Raw genomic sequence first — 20,331 nt, 5'->3', positions numbered from 1 at the left:
AGGTGGTCGTCCTGGAATTAGTTGGCTTGCATAACGAGTTGGATATCCAGGTTAATAAAAAAAATTATATCATTAGCATTCTTTTAAACGAAAATATGTCATTGACGGTGTTTAACACATTTAAATCATATTAAAATATATCAATTAAAGAGGTGAGGATTGAGATAAGAATCGATTGAGAGAAATGATCGATCAACGTTAATTAATTGAGAAATGTTGTTGTTGACAGTTTGAGGAACAATAAAAGACAAATAAGATGTTGGTTTACCTCTTACTAGATAAAAGAAAAATAAGATGTAAATACCTTTAAAAAATTGAAAAAACAAATAGTGTAAATGACCCCAGCTTTTAACAAATCAGCTATAAAAGCCTGATAAAGAAGTTTTTTTTATAAGAAACAAACAACGCCTTCGAGGTTGTTTGTTTACTTCTTAATAGTTTCATTAAGAGGTAACATTTGAATCGTTAAAAGGTGAATCTTGTTTGGCAAAAAAAAGTTTGTCTCTTAATGGTTCTAAACTCTCAGAATGATTTTGTATCATGTGTCTCCCTAACCATTCAACGCCCTGATTTTATTGTAAACAATTACTAAACAATTATATTTCATTCTGACTACTTAATCATTCTACACTCAACCATTCAGCAACTGTCAAACAGTCTATTCGTCTTTTTCTCCATTTAATTCCATCTTCTCTTCTATTTTTTATTTTTGGAATTTTCTTAACAAGCTAGTGAAATTGAGAAAAAAAATCTTAAAACTCTAAAATCTAACCTTTCTTAATTTTTTTTAAAAATATTTATAAAATCATATATATATATATATATATATATATATGTAGACACACATACATTTGTTTCACATATACTCAGTCTATAATATGAAATTCTTTGACGGATTTGTGAAATAAAAAATACATATGAAAATTTCACATTGTAAACCAAATATGCATGAAACAAAAAATCATGAAATAAATATATATTAATCAATACATTAAATATTATAGTTAGATGGGGAAAAAAATCAAATGAAAGAAAACATTTAGATAGATTTTCTCACAAATATTATCAAGATATGAGCATCCTTGGTTATAGGAAGTCAATTTAATACGAGCTTTGAATCCAACACTTAATGTTTGATAAGTTTTTAAATCATTAAGCCCCTATGTTTACATGAATACACATGTAACAGTACACATATCGTGTGTAATAAGCTAAAAGATGGTTTAAATCAAATCGATTAAACTGAAACCAAACTGATGAATACAAATACCGAAAATATTTACCGTTTAGTTAGTGTTCGAGTTGATCATTAATATTATAAAAAAGTCACATATACAGTAAGTCCAAAAATAAAAACCTGATTCGGTAATGGTCGCTTTTTGAAAGAATGGAAAAATATTCTCAACCTAAAGGGTCTCTTTCAAACAAAAAAGAAAAGAAAAAGAGGATAGATAAATTTAGTTTTTTATTCCTATAGTTTGCTAGAAATTACGGATCTATCCCTATCATTTCAAGATTATGATTTTTAATTTATAGGTTAAAATATTTTTTTAAAATAGAAATGAATTCTAAACCATAGAAACGAAAAAAGTAATTATAAGGACGAAAAAGGTAATTAATTATAAATTATAAAGACAAAAAATTGTTAATATCAAAATTATAAGGAGAAATTTTTGAAAAAACCACAGGGACTGAAAATGCAATATATCCCAAGAAAAATTTGCAAGTCAACATCTGGCTGATATATGTATTTCAACCCACCTCTCGAACCACAAAACCCACAGTTGATTTATGTTCAACTTTTTGTACTACCAACTTCTGATCCATTATGTACTACACATCCTTTTGAAGTACATTCCATTTTGATCTTTAAATTCCTATCGATTTCATCTATAATACGAAGCGGGAATTTGATGATTTGATCCCAAGTGGTTCAGAAAATGGAGGATTCCAGAGAGATTGATGAGACGGAGAGAATGGAAGAGGAGACGACGACGGCAGGCCAAAACGACGGTAGTTCAAAGCGGATTCAGCCCTGGAACAAACACATAACCATTCGAGGACTGGTGGCGAGTTTATTGATCGGGATTATCTACAGTGTGATCGTAATGAAGCTTAATTTGACGACTGGTTTGGTCCCAAATCTCAACGTTTCTGCTGCACTTTTGGCCTTCGTGTTCATTAGAACATGGACGAAGCTGGTTCATAAAGCTGGCTTCGTAACGACGCCGTTTACCAGACAAGAGAATACCATCATTCAGACATGTGCTGTTGCTTGCTACAGCATTGCCGTTGGAGGTTTGTTCAGTTTTGATTATTCTATTTGAATGATGTTTTTAGGTTTTGATTATTGATTTAATTAAGGATTATTTATGAAGGTGGATTTGGGTCTTATTTATTGGGATTAAACAAGAAGACATATGAGCAAGCAGGGGTTGATACAGAAGGGAATTCAGCTGGGAGTTATAAAGAACCTGGGATCGGCTGGATGACTGGTTTTTTGTTTGTTACCAGCTTCGTTGGTCTTTTGGCTTTGGTTCCTCTCAGAAAGGTTTGTACCTTGTGCTTCTTCACTTGTATATTATACAGTTTCTGAGCATCATGAAGGGCCTGTTCCTTAGCAGCGCAGCTGAATAGGACGTAGCTTATTCAGTAAGCTATCTGGAAAGTGGCTTAACAATAAGTTTCTAGAGAGCTTTATGCATAAATAAAGCCAAGTTTTACTCAAACCTGATTAAAAACCAAGTTCCTGAAAAACCTTCCAATTAATGCACACATCTTTTATTGACTTAATGGAAAGCCAACCAAACAACCCATAACTTTGTCTTGTTTGGTAGATTATGATCATCGACTACAAATTGACATACCCAAGTGGAACAGCTACAGCAGTGCTCATCAATGGCTTCCATACTCCCAAAGGAGACAAAATGGCCAGGTATCACACCACCGTTAAAATAGGGTTGTAAACAAACCGATGAACATGTAAAAAAGATATATTCTTGTTTTTATCTTCTTTCCTTAAGATGCTAAACGAACATAAACAAACACTAATGAACATGCAATTCTTGTAGGAAGCAAGTTGTGGGGTTTGCGAAATTCTTCACAGGGAGTTTCGCTTGGGCTTGTTTCCAGTGGTTCTTTTCAGGATCAGGCAAATGTGGATTCACATACTTTCCTACATTCGGGTTAACAGCATATGCAAACACGTAAGCAATTTAGTTCGAGTACATCCTACCCCTCCCAGCTTTCAAATGGAACGTAGTATAATGGGTTTGTTTGGTTATACATTTTGGGTAGTTTTATGAAACAGTATCCTATGTTGATCATATGAATGTGTTGCTACTGTGCAGGTTTTATTTTGATTTTAGTATGACTTACATAGGAGCAGGAATGATATGTTCGCATCTTGTGAACTTGTCGTTGCTTGCAGGAGCCGTGCTATCATATGGTGTAATGTGGCCACTCATAGGTGACCGCAAAGGCAATTGGTTTCCTGCAAGTTTATCAGAAAGCAGCATGAAGAGTCTAAATGGCTATAAGGTTAGTCGGGGTGAATGTTTTGTAAAGAGACGCGTTTTGACTTTTGAGGTCTAAAAGGTTCTTGTATTTGCAGGTTTTCATTTCGATCGCGCTTATCCTAGGAGATGGTCTATACAATTTTCTCAAGATCACTTTCTTCACTGCAAGAAACATATATACCACCTCAAGAAAGAACCCTAAAACCAGTAAGTTCTTCAAACCTGCAAAAGCATAATGAAAGTCTTTAAAGTTGTAGACTTCATGACATTCTAGTGCAAACCATGGTCCTACATTCGGATTGGATATAGTGGGTTTGTTTGGTTTGGTTTGTTTATGACATTCTAATGATATCTCGTACTATGTTAAATAGACCCAGATAGCAACAATCAACCTCTCGATAACCTCCAAAAAAACGAGGTGTTCTTGAGAGAAAGCATTCCCTTCTGGGTTGCAGCGATTGGTTATGTGATCTTCTCGGTTGTTTCCATTATTATCATCCCAATCATGTTTCCGGAGCTCAAATGGTATTTTGTTCTGGTCGCCTATGTTATTGCACCATCTTTGGGCTTTTGTAATGCCTATGGTGCTGGTTTAACAGACATGAATATGGCATATAATTACGGGAAGGTTGCTCTTTTTGTGCTTGCTGCAATGTCCGGAAAGCAAAATGGTGTTGTGGCTGGACTTGTTGGATGTGGTTTGATAAAATCAATGGTCTCGATTTCCTCTGATTTGATGCATGATTTCAAGACGGGTCATCTGACCCTTACTTCACCTAGGTCAATGCTGGTTAGCCAAGCTATTGGGACGGCCATCGGATGTGTGGTGGCTCCTCTCACGTTTTTCCTTTTCTACAAAGCATTTGATGTTGGGAATCCAGATGGAGAATATAAAGCTCCTTACGCCATTATTTACCGCAATATGGCAATTCTAGGCGTCGAAGGATTCTCTGCACTGCCTCACCATTGCTTACAGCTCTGTTATGGGTTTTTTACGTTTGCCATGATGGCGAATTTGGTACGGGACACCTCTTCAAAGAAAATAGGGGCATGGATTCCGTTACCAATGGCTATGGCTGTGCCGTTTCTTGTTGGGGCTTATTTCGCTATCGATATGTGTATGGGAAGTCTATTTGTGTTTATATGGCATAAGATCAATAAGCAGAAGGCAAACCTGATGGTACCTGCTGTTGCTTCAGGTTTGATTTGTGGTGATGGATTATGGATTCTTCCTTCCTCAATCCTTGCATTGGCTGGAGTCAGACCTCCTATCTGCATGAGCTTTTTGCCTACAAAGAACTAATGAAGTTGGGATTATTCAAACGAAATTACACATCCCTTGGCAGTTTTGTTATAAAGATTAGAAGTTTAGAACTCTGATGATTGTAACTCGCATGTAATATAGAATAAATAGAAAGCGTAATAAACATAAAATTGTACCAACCAAATATTGTAATAGTAGAAAACATGTGAATCAAGATTCAAGGGTTCTAAGAGTGTAATTTGCACTTTTTTCACAAAAGAAAAGACTGCAGGTCTGTAAAGCCATCTGGGACTATAAAATGTGAATGGTTAATGGTCCTACCACTTTCGAGAACAGTGAAAACTTCGTGACCAGATCAAATGCTCTGTAAAGCCATCTGGGACTATAAAATGTGAATGGTTAATTGGTATGGACAGTTTTGGAAAAAACTTAAATTTTTTTTGCATAAAGCTCCTCCCTATAAGCTTATTAAACAAGCCACTTTCTATATCATTAAGTCACTACCAAACAATTATATATAGCTGATCGAATAAGCTGTGAATCTTATTAAGCTCATTAAGTTGTTAATAAACATGTCCTATCATACATAGCTGACATAATAAGTTGTGAGTCATGTTAAACTCATTAATCTTTTATCAAACATGTCATAGGAATCACAACTTTAAATACTTCACATCATGTTGAAAAAGACATGAAAAGATTATGCACCATTCAATGAGTGTAGCCCTGCTAAGCATCAAGCACAAGATGCTCCATCATTATCCCATTCTCACATAAATCAACGTCAGCTGCAACCATACCTTTCATCTAGCACGTTTTCTATAAGCTAACAAGATCAAAAGCATATCAGTACACCAACGAAAATTAAAGAAAGAAACCTCTTTCTGTGGTCCAGGAGATGCTCCATTACTTGAACTTTTGCAAGAAAACAACACAGCTAGCAAAAGCTAATTATAGACATGAAAGTGAGCCTACTTTTTGCATAACTTTCATCACTAATAGCTTCATTACAAAGCAGAATATCCAAAAAGACAATCTTCAAGTCTCTTATTCGGATTCAGCAAATTATTGAACAATAAAAAGTTCGACCCAATGCTTTATTTCTGTCCTAGTTGATCCCGATTCAACAAAAGAACTTTTGCCTTCACGGGAGGATGACTTAACTACTTATATTACGTAAGAATCTATTCGGGTACCAACAATATAGACGCAATTTACAAGGGTTGTAATGCAAAGAGTCGAAATAAGAGCATCATCTAAAAGAACTTCCCAGCATTTCCAAACAAAGGAGAAAGATGGTGTTACGATGTAGTATTGAAAATAGAAAAGAAGCCTTCTCCATCTCTACTGCCAGTTATTCGTTGTTCCTCCTTTTGGTTTTTCCATTCAACAAAATAAATTTAAACTAATTAATTAGAACTTTTTATCTTCATTAGCCACTCCTCTGGATTGAGAAACTGGCAACTCCGTAAGATGCAACCCCAGAAAGCATGCATAGGAATTATAAAAGATAAAGACAACAACACAAAAGATAAATCTGATTGTTTTATTACAGAAGAATGAAGGTGAAACAGTCCTGATGGACCCAGATGAAAGGAAAAGATGGTACCTTCAAGTTGCAGACTGGAGAATCAAATCCCAAAAGATATCTGGACCATCCTAGATCTTGTAATATTACATCACATGAGCAATATTTGATATTTTCGTCAAGAATATCGATTCATTAAAACAAGCAAATGAAAGAAACAAGATACCTTAGCATACCTTCTCATGGAGTAACCAAAAGCTTGGATGTCTTGCCAACAAAACAAGAAAAAACAGAAATAGAAGTAACAAGTACCAATTCTATCATCTGGTCAACTTGATAAAAAATACAGAAACACCATGAAGGTAATTCATTAACAAAGACTTTATGTAGGTGTCCGTGGAACATGGAAGATGAAGGGTATAGCAGGTTGAGTCATTTCTTTTAACATTCCTGTTGTCAAGATACCGCACTTAGGGCCTGACTGTTTAGCAGCTTAATGAGCTTAATAGGACTCGCAGCTTATTCAGTAAGCTTTCAGAGGAGAGCATAATGTAGAAAGCCAAGTCTTTTTCAAGCCCGCTCATCCCAAATAAAAACAAGCTCCTTCCAATTATGAAAAAACCATTTCAAACAAAAACTTTCCCAATCTATAAAGACGGATTAATCCACACCACAAGTTTATTCATGTATAACTTAATGGAAAATAAACCAAACATCCCCTTACAAATCTTGTAGAAGCTCTACTTTACAAACCATGTTGCCAAGCAGGAAGGCAAATGGTCTCCTGGAAGGAACATGAATTCCTTTCTGATTAAGATGGCCATGAATCAAAAAAACTTCCCAAGCGAGACCATTTAGAATTTCAAGTCACAAACCCATTTGATTCCACCTTCTATGAGCTCATTTAACATCTCAATGATAATTTAGCTAAAGAGTTTGCAGTAAAATTGAAGCATCTGATCCCCCCCACCCCCAAAAAAAATCATTGGTCCTTCATTATTATTTCCCATCTCCATATGAAGTGATATAATTGCAAATGGCTGAATATAATTTGAAAGATGGGCTATTCAATCGTATTCTGTCTATGACTAAGCATTCACAAGAACTAAGTACTTTCATGAAGTGAAACATACGTAATTGTTATGACAGAAAACAAAATTTTATTTCCAAGAGGAATTAGGGTACAAAAATCAATAGATTACAAAACTAATAAGAAGGTTTCAGTTTTCAATCAAGAAAACCTGTTTTTTGAAACACCGCGTTGCGAACACGACACAAATCCCTGCCTTTGAGCGTACGACCGGCTCCCTCAAACACAGAAAACGTCACGTACGATCTCGCGACGATCTCATGTGGTGGAACCATCTCCCCCTCATCTTCCTCCTCCACCACGTTATCAACCACTTCATCAAATTGCCCTAAATAATTGTTCGTTTTATTCTTCGGCCAAACCGGCACGTTCACCGGCGCCGATTGGTGATAACCTACAGAATGCTCCGAAGAACGTCTTAGAGCAACGGGCGGTATCGTCCGAGCAGCCGTGGCGGCAGATTGGGACGGACTCATGGCATGTTTTCGTCGAACCAGCGGATGCTGGTCATCTGATAACGCAGCGTAGAGACCGGAATTGTATTGCCGGTGAATAGGTGGAGAACTGGATACGTTCGACGGTGAAGGAATGTCAGATACGTCCGATGATGAAGACCAAAAAACGTCGCTCTCGTGAAACTCCTCGATACCACCGTTATTGAGATCTGACGATTTTTCCGGTACTGTGAGATGACCAAGGAATCGGAGGGCCGGAGAAGACGATAAAGACGATGAAGGTGAGTAGGAGACGGCGGAGATGCTGCCGGCGGTGGAGGATTTAGCCATGAAGGAGGATCGTCAGTGGTCGCAGAATGGGGTTGACCAACAGACTCCTCCCCCTCCCTGTGGTGAATTGTTGGAGGAACCACAGGGTTCGTTAAAATGTAAAACGGAAATTTTGGCAAAATAGAAATAAAAATAAAATGAAATGAAAAGGTTACAAAGGTAATTTCATCTCTGAGTGGAGTAGAAAGAGAGTTTGGAGACCAGCCAATCAATGTTTGTCACGTGTATTTCTTCTCCCATGTTATGTGGATGATATTTCTTCGGCTTATTTTATACATAAAAACTTATATATATATATATATATATATATATATATATATTTTTTTTTTTATTATATGACTGTCATAAAATAACTGACAAATTAGTTGGTACCTCATAAATCATATATTTGTCATGTACAAATGTTTTATCCAAAGCATCGAAGAGTATGGTAAAATCTTCTAGAAGGACCAAAAAACTCGAGCATATTCTAGAATACATATTCTTCTAGGTCTTGTGTAGCTAGAAAATTTTTGTAAATATCTAGATTTATACTTAGCATTCTACGTGAAATTCGTAGTCATTCACTTGTAACCACTAAAATGTAAGTAGACACAGTAGAAGTGTATAGATGAGCACATTGAACTAATGATGTCGCTGAGAGCCCTCATGGTCTGGTATAAAATGAAGTTATAATCATAGAATCTACTCGATGTCGCCATACAGAGGGAATGTGGACTTCGGGAACGCATATATATAAAACATGTAACAGCCCCGAAGCCCAAAGCAACGGACTAGCCCAATAATTTCGAATGTAACTAAAAAATATGGTATAAGTTATTGGTAGCTCACTACTTGAGACTTATAAGAAGCTAACAAGTCTCACCTTCTATCCATGTGGGACGAGTTGTTACAAACTCCCCACTTAAACTCCAGACGTCCTCGTCAAGCCTGCTCAAAATCTTCCTCCTTGTCATCGGCAATGTGTGATTCACCTATAGATTTTACAAACACCCCCTCTCGAGGGACTCATCATGCCTGATAAGGTTTGCCCCGCTATTCCGATGGTACAAGGATCGGCTCTGATACCATGTGTAACTTACACCCCTGAAGCCCAAAGCAACAGGTTGGCCCAATAAATTCGAATCCAATTTAAACCCACGGTGGAAGTTATTGGTAGCCCACTAATTAAAACTTATAAGTAGTTAATAATTTTCACCTTCTATCCATGTTGAACGAATTGTTACAGATACTATTTCATTATTTATATTCTCTTTCTAGCATTCTTGTATGCTCATCTTAACATTTATGAGATTTTGGTTGTCTTAATACGAGTAATTAGGATTGGGGAGATAGATTGTGAAAAGAACTATGTGACGAGTGGTAATAAAAAGCATATGTTGAAACTATGACAAACAATATTGGGTTGAATGCTAAGGTTGTATATGAGAAGCTCCGAGAAGGAGACGTTTCTCGTGATAAGAGTCGGGATAATTAAAGGAGTTGATAGTCAGCCCGAATACTAGGGTTGTTGAAGTTAAGAATTAAACTACGCTGGTGTAAATGGACATAAATTATTTTCATCGTTTTTTAAAAATATTACGTGAATCTCGTTGCTTTGATGATTGATAGATGAAAACCCGACTTAAATTATATTCTAACAATTTTTTATTTTTAAAAACACTTTGCGAATCTAGTCGCTTTCAGAGTGGACTTAAGGAGAGCAAAAAATACAAACCACATATTCAAAATCCGTAATTTTTTTTTTTTTGAAAATCCGACTTAAATTGTATTTTAACAATTTTAGTTTTTAAAAAACGATTGCAAATCTCCTTGCTTTCAGGGTAAACTCAAAGATAACAGAACATGTGAACCACATGTCCCAAGTCCCTAGTGATTTTTATTCAATAAAAATGTAAATTATATGGACCAATCATCTACTTCATTCATGAAAAGAAAAAAAGACTAGAATACCCTCACTTGGGTCCAGATCCGAGCAAAAAATGACAGAAAACTCAGAATAGACAAATTGTAGGGACAAAAGCAAAGAAAATGGACAATACTCTATTCAATATACAATTCATTAAAGTTTGTGTATAAATCATCAAAAAAAAAAAATTTGAAAACAAAAAACAAATCCTAACCTAATCTCACCAACTGTTCTTTTTCGTCGTCCCTGTTAACCTATCGTCCTCCTCATCTCAAACCACGCGTTGCTTAAAGAACCCAAACGTCCAAAAGAGAAATTTGGTGAACTTCTTAAAGAAAACAAAATGCGAACTTCTGGTGAACGGTTGATTAGATAAAAGGTTATCTATGGGGTAATTAAAAAAGTTGCAAATAAGGTGAACCAGTGATGACTTTGCTCTCTGTGGAACAAACAACGGATTGCCTTGTAAAACAAGATCTAGCTGTTTGTATTTCATTTACATTCACAATTATTGATTATGACCATTTGGATCGTGATGATATGCCTCTTGCCGTCGTCAAGCAACCAGTCTCCAACGACAAACCACTCCTTTGTTCGACCAGCGCCAATGCAACTGTCTTTCTCATCCTTTTAACGATCATCATTGTTAAATTTTTTGATATTATTTCGGTTGACTGAACCCGTCGAATGGAAATCCCAACCTCCATTAATGGTTTATGGGTTTTGATTTTTGGATGGTAGTAATGGAGATGATATGACGATGGTTGCCAGAGAAAAATAAAAGGAATATCAGAAACGATGATTTCGAGTCTTGTTTGTTTTTTATAATTACTGTTTGTATCCAAGTTTTTTATTTTGCATGTTAACTCTTTATTTTTAATAAAAATTACAAAATGACTAAAATGACCTTTAAGTTAACGAATGTTCTTAACAAAATCAAATAAGTTTCTTTTAGTAAAACAATCTTTTATTGTGTGAATATTTTTCAAATTATTATTATTATTCTTTTTATTGTTTATTTTCAATTATAGCATGAAAATGAAAATTCCATTATGGTTTCGGTCTAGTTCTATATTATTAATAAAAATTAAAAATGGAGTAAATTATCTTTTTGTCCATGTGGTTTGTTAAAAATTACAGATTTTGTCCTGTGGTTTTAAAATTTCAGTTTTCATCCTTATTGTTTGCAGTTCATTTTTATTTTTATCTTTGAATCCAAAATACCATTTTAAATCATGAAGGATTAAAACTAAAATGAACTGTAAACCATAGAAACGAAAAAAAAAAAACAATTAGTTTTAAAGTACAAGGACAAAAAACCGAAGGTTTACAAGCGGCTGAGCATTTATTCCAAAAGGGCTTATTCGATCTAATTGTACCACGTAATCCTTTAAAAAACGTTCTGAGTGAGTTACTTCAACTCCATATTTTCTGTCATTCGAATCAAAATTAGAAATTTTAATTATTTTGAGCAAACAAGTAATTAGTTTATCAAAATCCAAGTATTTATTAATTATCTATGTTACGCCAGATGCTCTATGGATACAAGCTATTTAATATTCCAAACTCGGTAATGAATTAAACTATAAGGATAAAAATTAAAATTTTAAAATTATAAGGACGAAAATGGAAAATTTTAACGAACCACAAGGTCTAAAAACGTAATATACTTTTAAAAAGTAAAAACAATCTAACAATATTTATTTTGTCGTTTCCCAATTTATGCACGCCTATCATTCGGTTTCAAGGATGGCGTTCCAGACTTCCAGTTACATAACCCACCCATCTACCCCCACATTACGACTTTATTTATATTTTAATTTTTTAAATATTTAAATAAATTTGTTATGTTGTTTTTTCTTGGTACAATTCTATTCTATTATGTCACCACCTATTTATTTTTTTAATAATTATTATATAATAAAGGTGATTAAATAAGAATTATAAATTTGATGGAATTCCTAAGATTCAATATGAGTCACTGCTTTAATATAATTATATTATTTATTAAATAAATAATAATAATTTAATAATAAAAAAATATAACTCTTAAATATGTTTAATTAATTTATTCTCTTCATAAATAGTAAATAAATAACTATCATAATTATGAAATTCGTAACTCTCCACAATGTAATATTTTTGAACCTTTGATGCCGGTAACATAACGTGAATTTTGGTTGTTTCATTTGTATCACGTTATGTGTTTTCGTTATTTACAATATATCATATTGTGTATCTTAGGGTATCATGACATGTATATATTAGGTATCACAGTGGACATCAATAAGTTTACTGGGTATATAGAGAAAATGACCCTAATTAATGCATCACAACTACTATACAACGAGTATTACAGTGAAATGTTCACGTCGGAAGGGATAAGAGAGAAAAGTAAAGAAAAATATAAGATTCTTAAAATACTTGAAATTCTCTTTATTTCAAATTTTAAATCAAATTACTAAAATTATTAATTTTCTAATTTAACTTTTGATTTGAGGTTGAGATTGTATTCACACATCTCATCACAATACCGAGTTCTCCTTTGTCATATTGGATTGAGTTCCGATGAGAATGAAAGTTACTATAAGAAAAAAAAAGTTATATATTCTTTAAATCAATCATAATTGAATATCAACACTAATAAAGTATACAGATATACCAAACAAATTCCCATAATAACGGTAATTCATAAAATAGGGTAAGATTAAAAGTGATTTTATATTCTCACGTCATTTAAAAAAGGGTTAAATATTTATATATCGAGGGGGGCTGGGATTGAGTCAAAATGAGCGTGCTGCAAGCTATTCACGTATAAATAATACCCAATGTCCGTCCATGGCTTCTACCTGCTTCCGTGTAATCGAAGTCCAATAGTATCGAAGGGATACAGAGTGTGTGTTGCGAAAGCTTCGTCGCTCTATCATCTGTAAGCAGATTGAATCCTCCTAATTTTCTCTGTTTTGTTGGATTGATACGTGATTTCTAGATTTGAATCGTTGTTATGTTGATTTTGATGTGATGTTGTTTGTGAAGTGGCAGATATAGTAATGGCTACAGATCAGAAAACTTTCGTCTTTGCTGAGGTCTCTAAGCACAACAAAACCAAAGACTGCTGGGTTATCATCTCTGGAAAGGTCCCATGTTTTCTGATTTGATTTCAAATTTACTGATTCTGCACTGTTTTTGTAGTTTTTTTTATTTTTATCATCTCGTAATTAATCATGTTTGATTTTGAGGGTTTGTAGCTTGTTAAGTTCAATGTTAGTAGTAGGCTACTGTAAATCTGTAATTCATTAGTTAAAAATTATGCGAAGTGGCATTACATGGTATTACTAGTAGTGATGGGCGAAGAATTTATAACAAGAGAGAGTAATCCTTACCGAGAGATTTCGATGCTAACTGCTGGTTTTCAATCATAAATTTTAAATTGATTTTAAATTGCGGACAATAATGAAACACAATGTCGTGGTGCATTTGACCTGTGATTTTGTATTGACTTGGTGTTATTTGAAGAATTACAACGACACAAGTTTATAATGAATCATTATTAGATTTGATTTCAAAGTTGTTTTCAGTAATTTCGATGCTGCCTTAGGAAACTCTCCACAGTCTCCGCACTCAGCAGCTTTGTCTATAGGCTTCCATAATCAGTGAAAATACGATAGATTAAGCAATCTAGGCATCTAGCATTGTAAGTTATCCCTTAAAGCAGCAATATCTACTGCAAACCCCCCCAAGGTGAAGAAAAGACATTGATCTTGTGCCTTGACTTTGGTAATACTATCTTGCTTCATTTCCATTTGGCATCTGTTCTCCAAGCTTTTCCACAAAGGTTCATGAACTTTTAAGAAACAGTTGCTGCAATGGGTAGCTACTATTCAAGTCAACCTTCTCAAAATTTTATTAGTTTTAATCATTAGGTGAAAATGTTCAAATCATTTACGCTAAAGGACTTTCTCGATGAAGAACCGCTTCTTGCCTAAGCATTTATTGGGTTCTATTTGGAGTGTGCTCTATCATCCATCATCATTTTGAAGTCTTAAGAGCAGTAACATTGTCTTAGAGTAACATTATCTTATAAGCAAAAATATAGTTCTTACAAGTCAATACCATTGTGCAGTCACCCATTTTCTTTGAGTTCTTGTACATGAACCTTGGTTCTTACCTTAAATTTTGTGTTAAATGTTATTTTACTAGATTTTTAATTGATTTAAAAATATATAATAAAAATTAATGGTGGGATTTTGTAGAGGTTCTTAATAAGATGAGTTGGCAATGATGTGATAAGAATTTTTCTTACAAGTGTGTTCTTAATAATCACTCCATCAATTGTAAACAACAATAGCATAACACCAATTGAAATTTGTTAGAAGGTCCTTTCCGAGTCAAGTTTCTCAATCTTTTCTAGTTGTTCTGGAAATAGATCTACCTAATAATGGTCTTCAACCCTGCAAGGCTGCAACATTAGTTAACTATTGATTACTGGCCTTGTGTGTGTGTGCACATACAACTGTACAAGTATCTGTGTGTATTTCTAATCTTCTCTGCTCTGTGCACCAAGGGGAACGTTCCTATGATCCAAGCAAAAGAGAGGGTTTAGAAACGATATGATAAATTACTGTTTCCAATATAAATTGTTTACATAGTTGGCTATCAGTAAAGAATATATCTCTCACCCTGTAATTAGAAGAGGGAAGGGAACAAATTTACAATTTAACTTGCATTGCACCAAATGTTTACTTGTGGAAAACTGACACTCAGAAATCCATCCATGTCAAAAGTTCACAAAATCCATAAAAACCAACTTCTTGACAGATGAAAAAATTGCCAAATTGTGCGTCAGAAAATACATCAAAACCATCCTCACATATCCACACCATTTGGCTGCAACTCAATCTTTCTGTATGCTATAATACTATTTTTCCATATGCCATTGCCTTGCTTACCTAAACTGTATCAGGTTTATGATGTAACCCCCTTCATGGACGATCACCCTGGAGGCGACGAAGTTATGCTAGCAGCAACGGGTATGTTACTCTCACTACTTATTACAAGTGTTTTGACCAATTTTCTCTTACGAGTCAGATCATAAAAAATAAAGCACATCATCCATTCTTGTCACTATCTTGTCTATTATAGTATGATTGTATCTACCTATTTGTCATACACTAGTCTTAGGGCCTGTTTGTTAGCAGCTTAATGAGCTTAATAGGACTCGCAGCTTATTCAGTCAACTATACATGACTATTTGGTAGTGGCTTAATTATGTAGAAAGTGGCTTATTCAGTAAGCTTCTGGAAACTTTATTCAGAAAGCCAAGTTTTTATCAAGCCTGCTCCTCCCAATCAAAAAACACGTTTCTTCCATCTATGAAACAACTCTTCCCCAAACTTAATCCACACATACAGCTTTATTCATACATGACTTGATAAAAAATAAACCAAACAGCGCCTTAGCTTTTCCTCCGCAGATATATCTTCAGTATACTTGTTTTTTGCACACACTCACATTTTGTCCCAGGGCAGATGCAAGGTCTGCATACATGCTACCTCCGGTATTTGAGCGGATTTACTGAATTAGTTTGGTTTTTTAACTGGTATGTTTGGTGCATGGAATTATATATATTTCAGGGAAGGATGCGACAGTTGATTTTGAGGATGTCGGGCACAGTGATAACGCTAGAGTTCTGATGGATAAATATTACATTGGTGAGATAGACAAATCAACTGTTCCAGCGAAACGTGCTTATGTTCTATCTACTGATAAGATCTACAATTCAGACAACACTCCTGAATTCATTAAGATATTGCAGTTTCTGGTGCCCTTCATGATTTTGGGCTTGGCTTTCACAGTCAGATCCTACACAAGAGAGAATTCTGCTTGATTTAACGTCATCTAGTTTAATAAGAGTGCTGGATGTTTTGCATTATTGGTTCATTTAATTACAATTTAAACTCCTGCTTTTACATATTAATCTTCTTGCTAAAGATTTGGCCATCAATTGAGAAATGAGAATAAGGTGTTGTTTACTTATAGCTTAATGAGCTTAATTGTCTCGACTTCCTATTTGCTCAGCCATACAGGGGTGTATCTTTATGGCTTAATTGTTAAGCCATTAAGCCAAAATGGCTATTTGGAATAAGCTAGGGCCGCTCAATTGTCCACACTAGGCTGCCTCAAACAATATTAATAATAGAAATGCCCCTGAAATAATCTAACCTTCTTTTTGCCTTCTTCAAACCCATTGGTATGTCGTCTCTTAAACAAATAAATGTATTCAAAACAAACAACTTAATCCATTAAGGGTTTAATGAAAAAGAAGTAAGCAAAGTGATGTTTGATATCGAGAGGAACCTCTCGGAGAAGTTCCGGGCCTCGRCAGCCCTCCTTTCTTATCTATTTTCGTATATAAATAAAGAGAGTAAAATGTATACCGACTTTGACTGTTGTCTACGATGCGACCCGCATGGGAAATAGTTCCCTTGTTTGTTCTATGCATTGAAGTTTGAGAATAGGAACGAGGATAAATATCGATGTTTGGTTTAATATAATGCAATAAGTGATTGTTTAGAAGTGGGTAATGATGGTCTGAAAGCGGATTAAATCAAACTGAAGATTAATCCCGTTGATTTTGTGAATGCCGAAATATTCTCTTCCAAAGTTTGTTGATTCCATAAATACCAAACTTTGGGCTTCGAATTGAATTCTTAATGAACTCTAATTTGGAAGAAAAAAGATTTTTTTTATTCAATCAATGACCATCTAGATTACGCAAACAAAAAGTAAATAAGAAGGCTAAAACAAAATGGATTTGAAAAATATTATGGACCGAGCATAAAAGTCTAAACGAAAATTTGTAAAAGTTAGCAGAAAAAACACGAAAGTGAAATAAAACATGCATGCTTCTCGTTTCGAGATTCGAATTGACTGGTCGTTGATATGAATCAGAGTCTTGTAGCCAATGTTGCACGTGTCTAAGCACGACAACATTTGTGAGCCCGATCATAGGTCTCCGGGGACAATAGACCCTGGACTCCCACATCAATTTTTCATTCTCCGACATTCCCATGCATCTTCATAACCATTCTCATTTCTATCCCGATTCCTTTGAAATGAACCAAGCACCCCTTCAGTAGATCCTCGGCTGGCCACGCAAACAGATTGATTTGATAGACCCTGTCGTCGAGCCTCTTTGTTCTTTCTTTTTCTTCCTCAAATGGTATTTAATTGTATTTGTTTTTTACTTATTCATCAAACAAGGATTACGAACGGTTGAATTAGATGAATCATAATATGCATGTTGTTCATGTTTCAATCATCTTATGCGATATAAAAAATTTAATAGAAAAGACAAACATGCCCTTCTACCTTTTTGTTTACCGAAAGACTGGACTAACTGGTTATTATCTGGAATATCTTTTAAAAGGTTTAAAAATACAAGAACAAGAAAAAACAATTAATCTGCTTAAACACAAACAATTAGGTGGCGTTTGTTTTTTAAGAGGTTCGGAAGTCTGAAGTCTGATTTCACTTCTGAATTTTAAGAGGTGGTACTGAAGTCTGAAATCTGAATCAATCAGACTGTTTGTTTTTACGTCTGAAATCTGAAATCTGAATCAGTCAAGTTTTGGATCTGATAGATTTGGATCGATCTGGGTCATGATTTTACGAGAATATGTGGATCGATCTGGGTCGTGATTGATTTGGAGATCGAATGTCTTGCGAGATAGATTTGGAGGACTAAATCTGGAGGTGAGGATGGAGGGGAGAGTCTGGAGGGAGCGATTAAGAGGATTTAAGTGATTATGTTATCACTTTTTTTTCAGAACAAATTAAGAGCTTTTCAGCTCTTATTTATATAAAAAAAACAAACGGTCTGAAAATAAAAACGTCTGACCGGTTCAGACTTAAGAGGCATTAAATGGTTTTTTTTCAAAAAACAAACAAGCCCTTAATCTAATCATGTTTTTTTACGGAGTACCAATCTCTACACGTCCTGACTCAAACGAAGGACAAATCTTTGTGAAGGGTTAAAACTTGGGGCAGTTATCATAAATAACCAAGTGGGGAAAATTTTCCTTTTACTTTTCATCGATCTCCAAAAAAATCACAAAATAGCTAAGAAATCACAAGTCAACGTCGCAAGACACTTTTTTACGGTTTCGACATATCCAGATGAAAAGTATGCAGTGAGGGCAATGGGGGCCATGGCCCCCTTGCTTTTTTCTTTCCCTGCTTAGAGCACCAGTAAGTATCATCCTGCTTTTTTTCCATCTCTCATTCTCATACGATCTTTTGCCTTGATGTAAACATTAGTTTGGAAGAAGATTTGCAAAAATTGTAGGTTGTAAAAGATCAACAAATTCCACTTTGATGAATGATGTATTATGAAGATTTCATATAACTGTCTTGTCTTGTTTAAGAGTTTAAATATGGATGGTGTATTTTTGTAGTTTTTTAAGGTATATGTCTATTACACTAAAGACGAAAAAAAATTGAACTTGTGTACGTAACATATTTGTAGAAGATTAGGTTCGATCCCTTAGGTTCTTAGGCTCATGTCCCACCATTGGTTACAAGCTGCAAACCTATAACACCGTAAAAACATGTCACAGTATATTACACCATAAAAAACCCGTCTTACAACGATAAAATTTACGACTTCTAGAATGCTTTATTTAAATTAAAAAAAAAAAAAAAAGTCTATTAAGCAGTTGCCACTTTCTACTTTTGCTTGAATGTTTTGCTAAAAAGGTTTCTTTAGTTGCCACTTTTTTACTTTCCCTTTCAAAAAACACTTGCCACTTTGCCTTCTTGCATATATAAAGTCAAATACCAAGACTTTATGTATGATGACAGATGACACCTACCCTTCAATCCCACGTGTCGTTTCCTTACATGCTTGAAAGTTGGAATTCCTCTCCTTCTTCCTTGCATTGACTTTTTACATATTTTATTTTCCAAATATTAATTTATTTATTTATTTTATGCAAAGACGAAGACCTTCTCTTTTAAGAAAACCATTTTGACTTCAGGAATATTCTCTTTTATAAAAATACCAAATTGCCCACCCGACTTTACACGGTCTTGGCCCGCTTCCGTATCCAGTTAAAACCCGCCCCATTTCCTCCTTCCTTCGCGTGTAATCAAAGTCAAATACCATCCTTATATAGAATCAACACCCTCAATTGTTAAATTACACTCTTACCCTTATCCCCAATATATATATATATGGATCTCACCCACCTTCATTCTTCATTCTTCATTCTTCAAGCTCTGCGCTCGGTTCTCCAGAAAACCAAAAAAAGAGAGAACAAGTCTTTGGTATTCTGGAATCTTGATTATGGGTGCTGGAGAGTATTCATTCATCTTCCATCTGCATCATCATCATCAACAACAACATCATCATCATCATCATCATGAACAGAAGATGAATATACCAAAAGGGTATGTAGCTGTGATGGTGGGACATGAAGGTGAAGAACAGAAGAGATTTATAATACCAGTGACGTACATCAACCATCCATTGTTCATGGACCTCTTGAAAGAAGCTGAGAATGAGTACGGATTCCATCATCAAGGACCCATTAGCATCCCTTGCAATATCCAAGATTTCTGTAATGTTCAAGGCTTGATTGATCATGACCATCATCAGCATCATCATCATCATCATCATCACCATCATCATCATAACCATCATCATATATGCTGCTTCAAAGATTGATCAAGATACCATCTTTTCCCTGGCTCAATTCTAGATCTTAATTGGGTGCTATTCTTTATTAGTTTTAGGAGATGGGTCTGTAAATTTATATAGTTTGATTGATATAAACCACAAAAACAAGAAACACAGATCAAATGTAACATATATACATTCATATATATATATAGGGCTTAAGAGCTCTAAAATTTATGACATCCGTCACAACTTAATTCTATCTTAAAGTTTTATTTTATTTCATTTTTTTTCATTTAGTTATAGTAAATGTATTGATCAACATATATTTGTTCACATTATGTTTGTTTTATATTTGTCCGGTTTACAATATGAAACCTTTTTACGTGTATTTTTTGTTTCACAAACACGACAAAAAAAAGTTCAATACATGTAAAACAAACACATTGTGATTATATATATATATATATATATATATATATATATATATATATATAATTTTCTTGTTTAACTTGATACGCTTTTGATGTTATAATGTGAGAAAGAATGGGAATTGGT

General features: G+C 34.5%; 2 protein-coding genes across 3 annotated transcripts; both read left to right on the top strand.

Annotated features, from left to right (window-relative positions):
* Positions 1–1,893: 1,893 nt before the first annotated feature.
* LOC112508863 (metal-nicotianamine transporter YSL3-like) lies at positions 1,894–5,040 on the top strand. The gene is made up of 7 exons (XM_025113669.1): positions 1,894–2,298; positions 2,379–2,551; positions 2,838–2,935; positions 3,072–3,206; positions 3,351–3,540; positions 3,614–3,725; positions 3,890–5,040. The coding sequence occupies exons 1-7, from the start codon at positions 1,941–1,943 to the stop codon at positions 4,819–4,821; spliced, it is 1,998 nt and encodes a 665-aa protein (XP_024969437.1). The 5' UTR covers positions 1,894–1,940; the 3' UTR covers positions 4,822–5,040.
* Positions 5,041–12,923: 7,883 nt separating this feature from the next.
* Positions 12,924–16,130, top strand: LOC112508867 (cytochrome b5-like). Of its 2 annotated transcripts, none has more exons than XM_025113675.1 (4): positions 12,924–13,023; positions 13,137–13,231; positions 15,058–15,124; positions 15,728–16,130. In XM_025113675.1, the coding sequence occupies exons 2-4, from the start codon at positions 13,145–13,147 to the stop codon at positions 15,979–15,981; spliced, it is 408 nt and encodes a 135-aa protein (XP_024969443.1). In that variant the 5' UTR covers positions 12,924–13,023; positions 13,137–13,144; the 3' UTR covers positions 15,982–16,130. The 2 variants fall into 2 exon arrangements, with proteins under 2 accessions (XP_024969443.1, XP_024969442.1); XM_025113674.1 differs by having other exon boundaries at positions 12,925–13,023; positions 13,131–13,231.
* Positions 16,131–20,331: the final 4,201 nt, after the last annotated feature.

The sequence above is a fragment of the Cynara cardunculus genome (genome assembly GCF_001531365.2).
Source record: "Cynara cardunculus var. scolymus isolate 2C chromosome LG 3, CcrdV1, whole genome shotgun sequence".
NCBI lineage: Eukaryota > Viridiplantae > Streptophyta > Magnoliopsida > Asterales > Asteraceae > Cynara > Cynara cardunculus.
The sequence above is the reverse complement of the archived record's forward strand: the minus strand, read 5'-3'. Positions and strand labels throughout refer to the sequence as shown.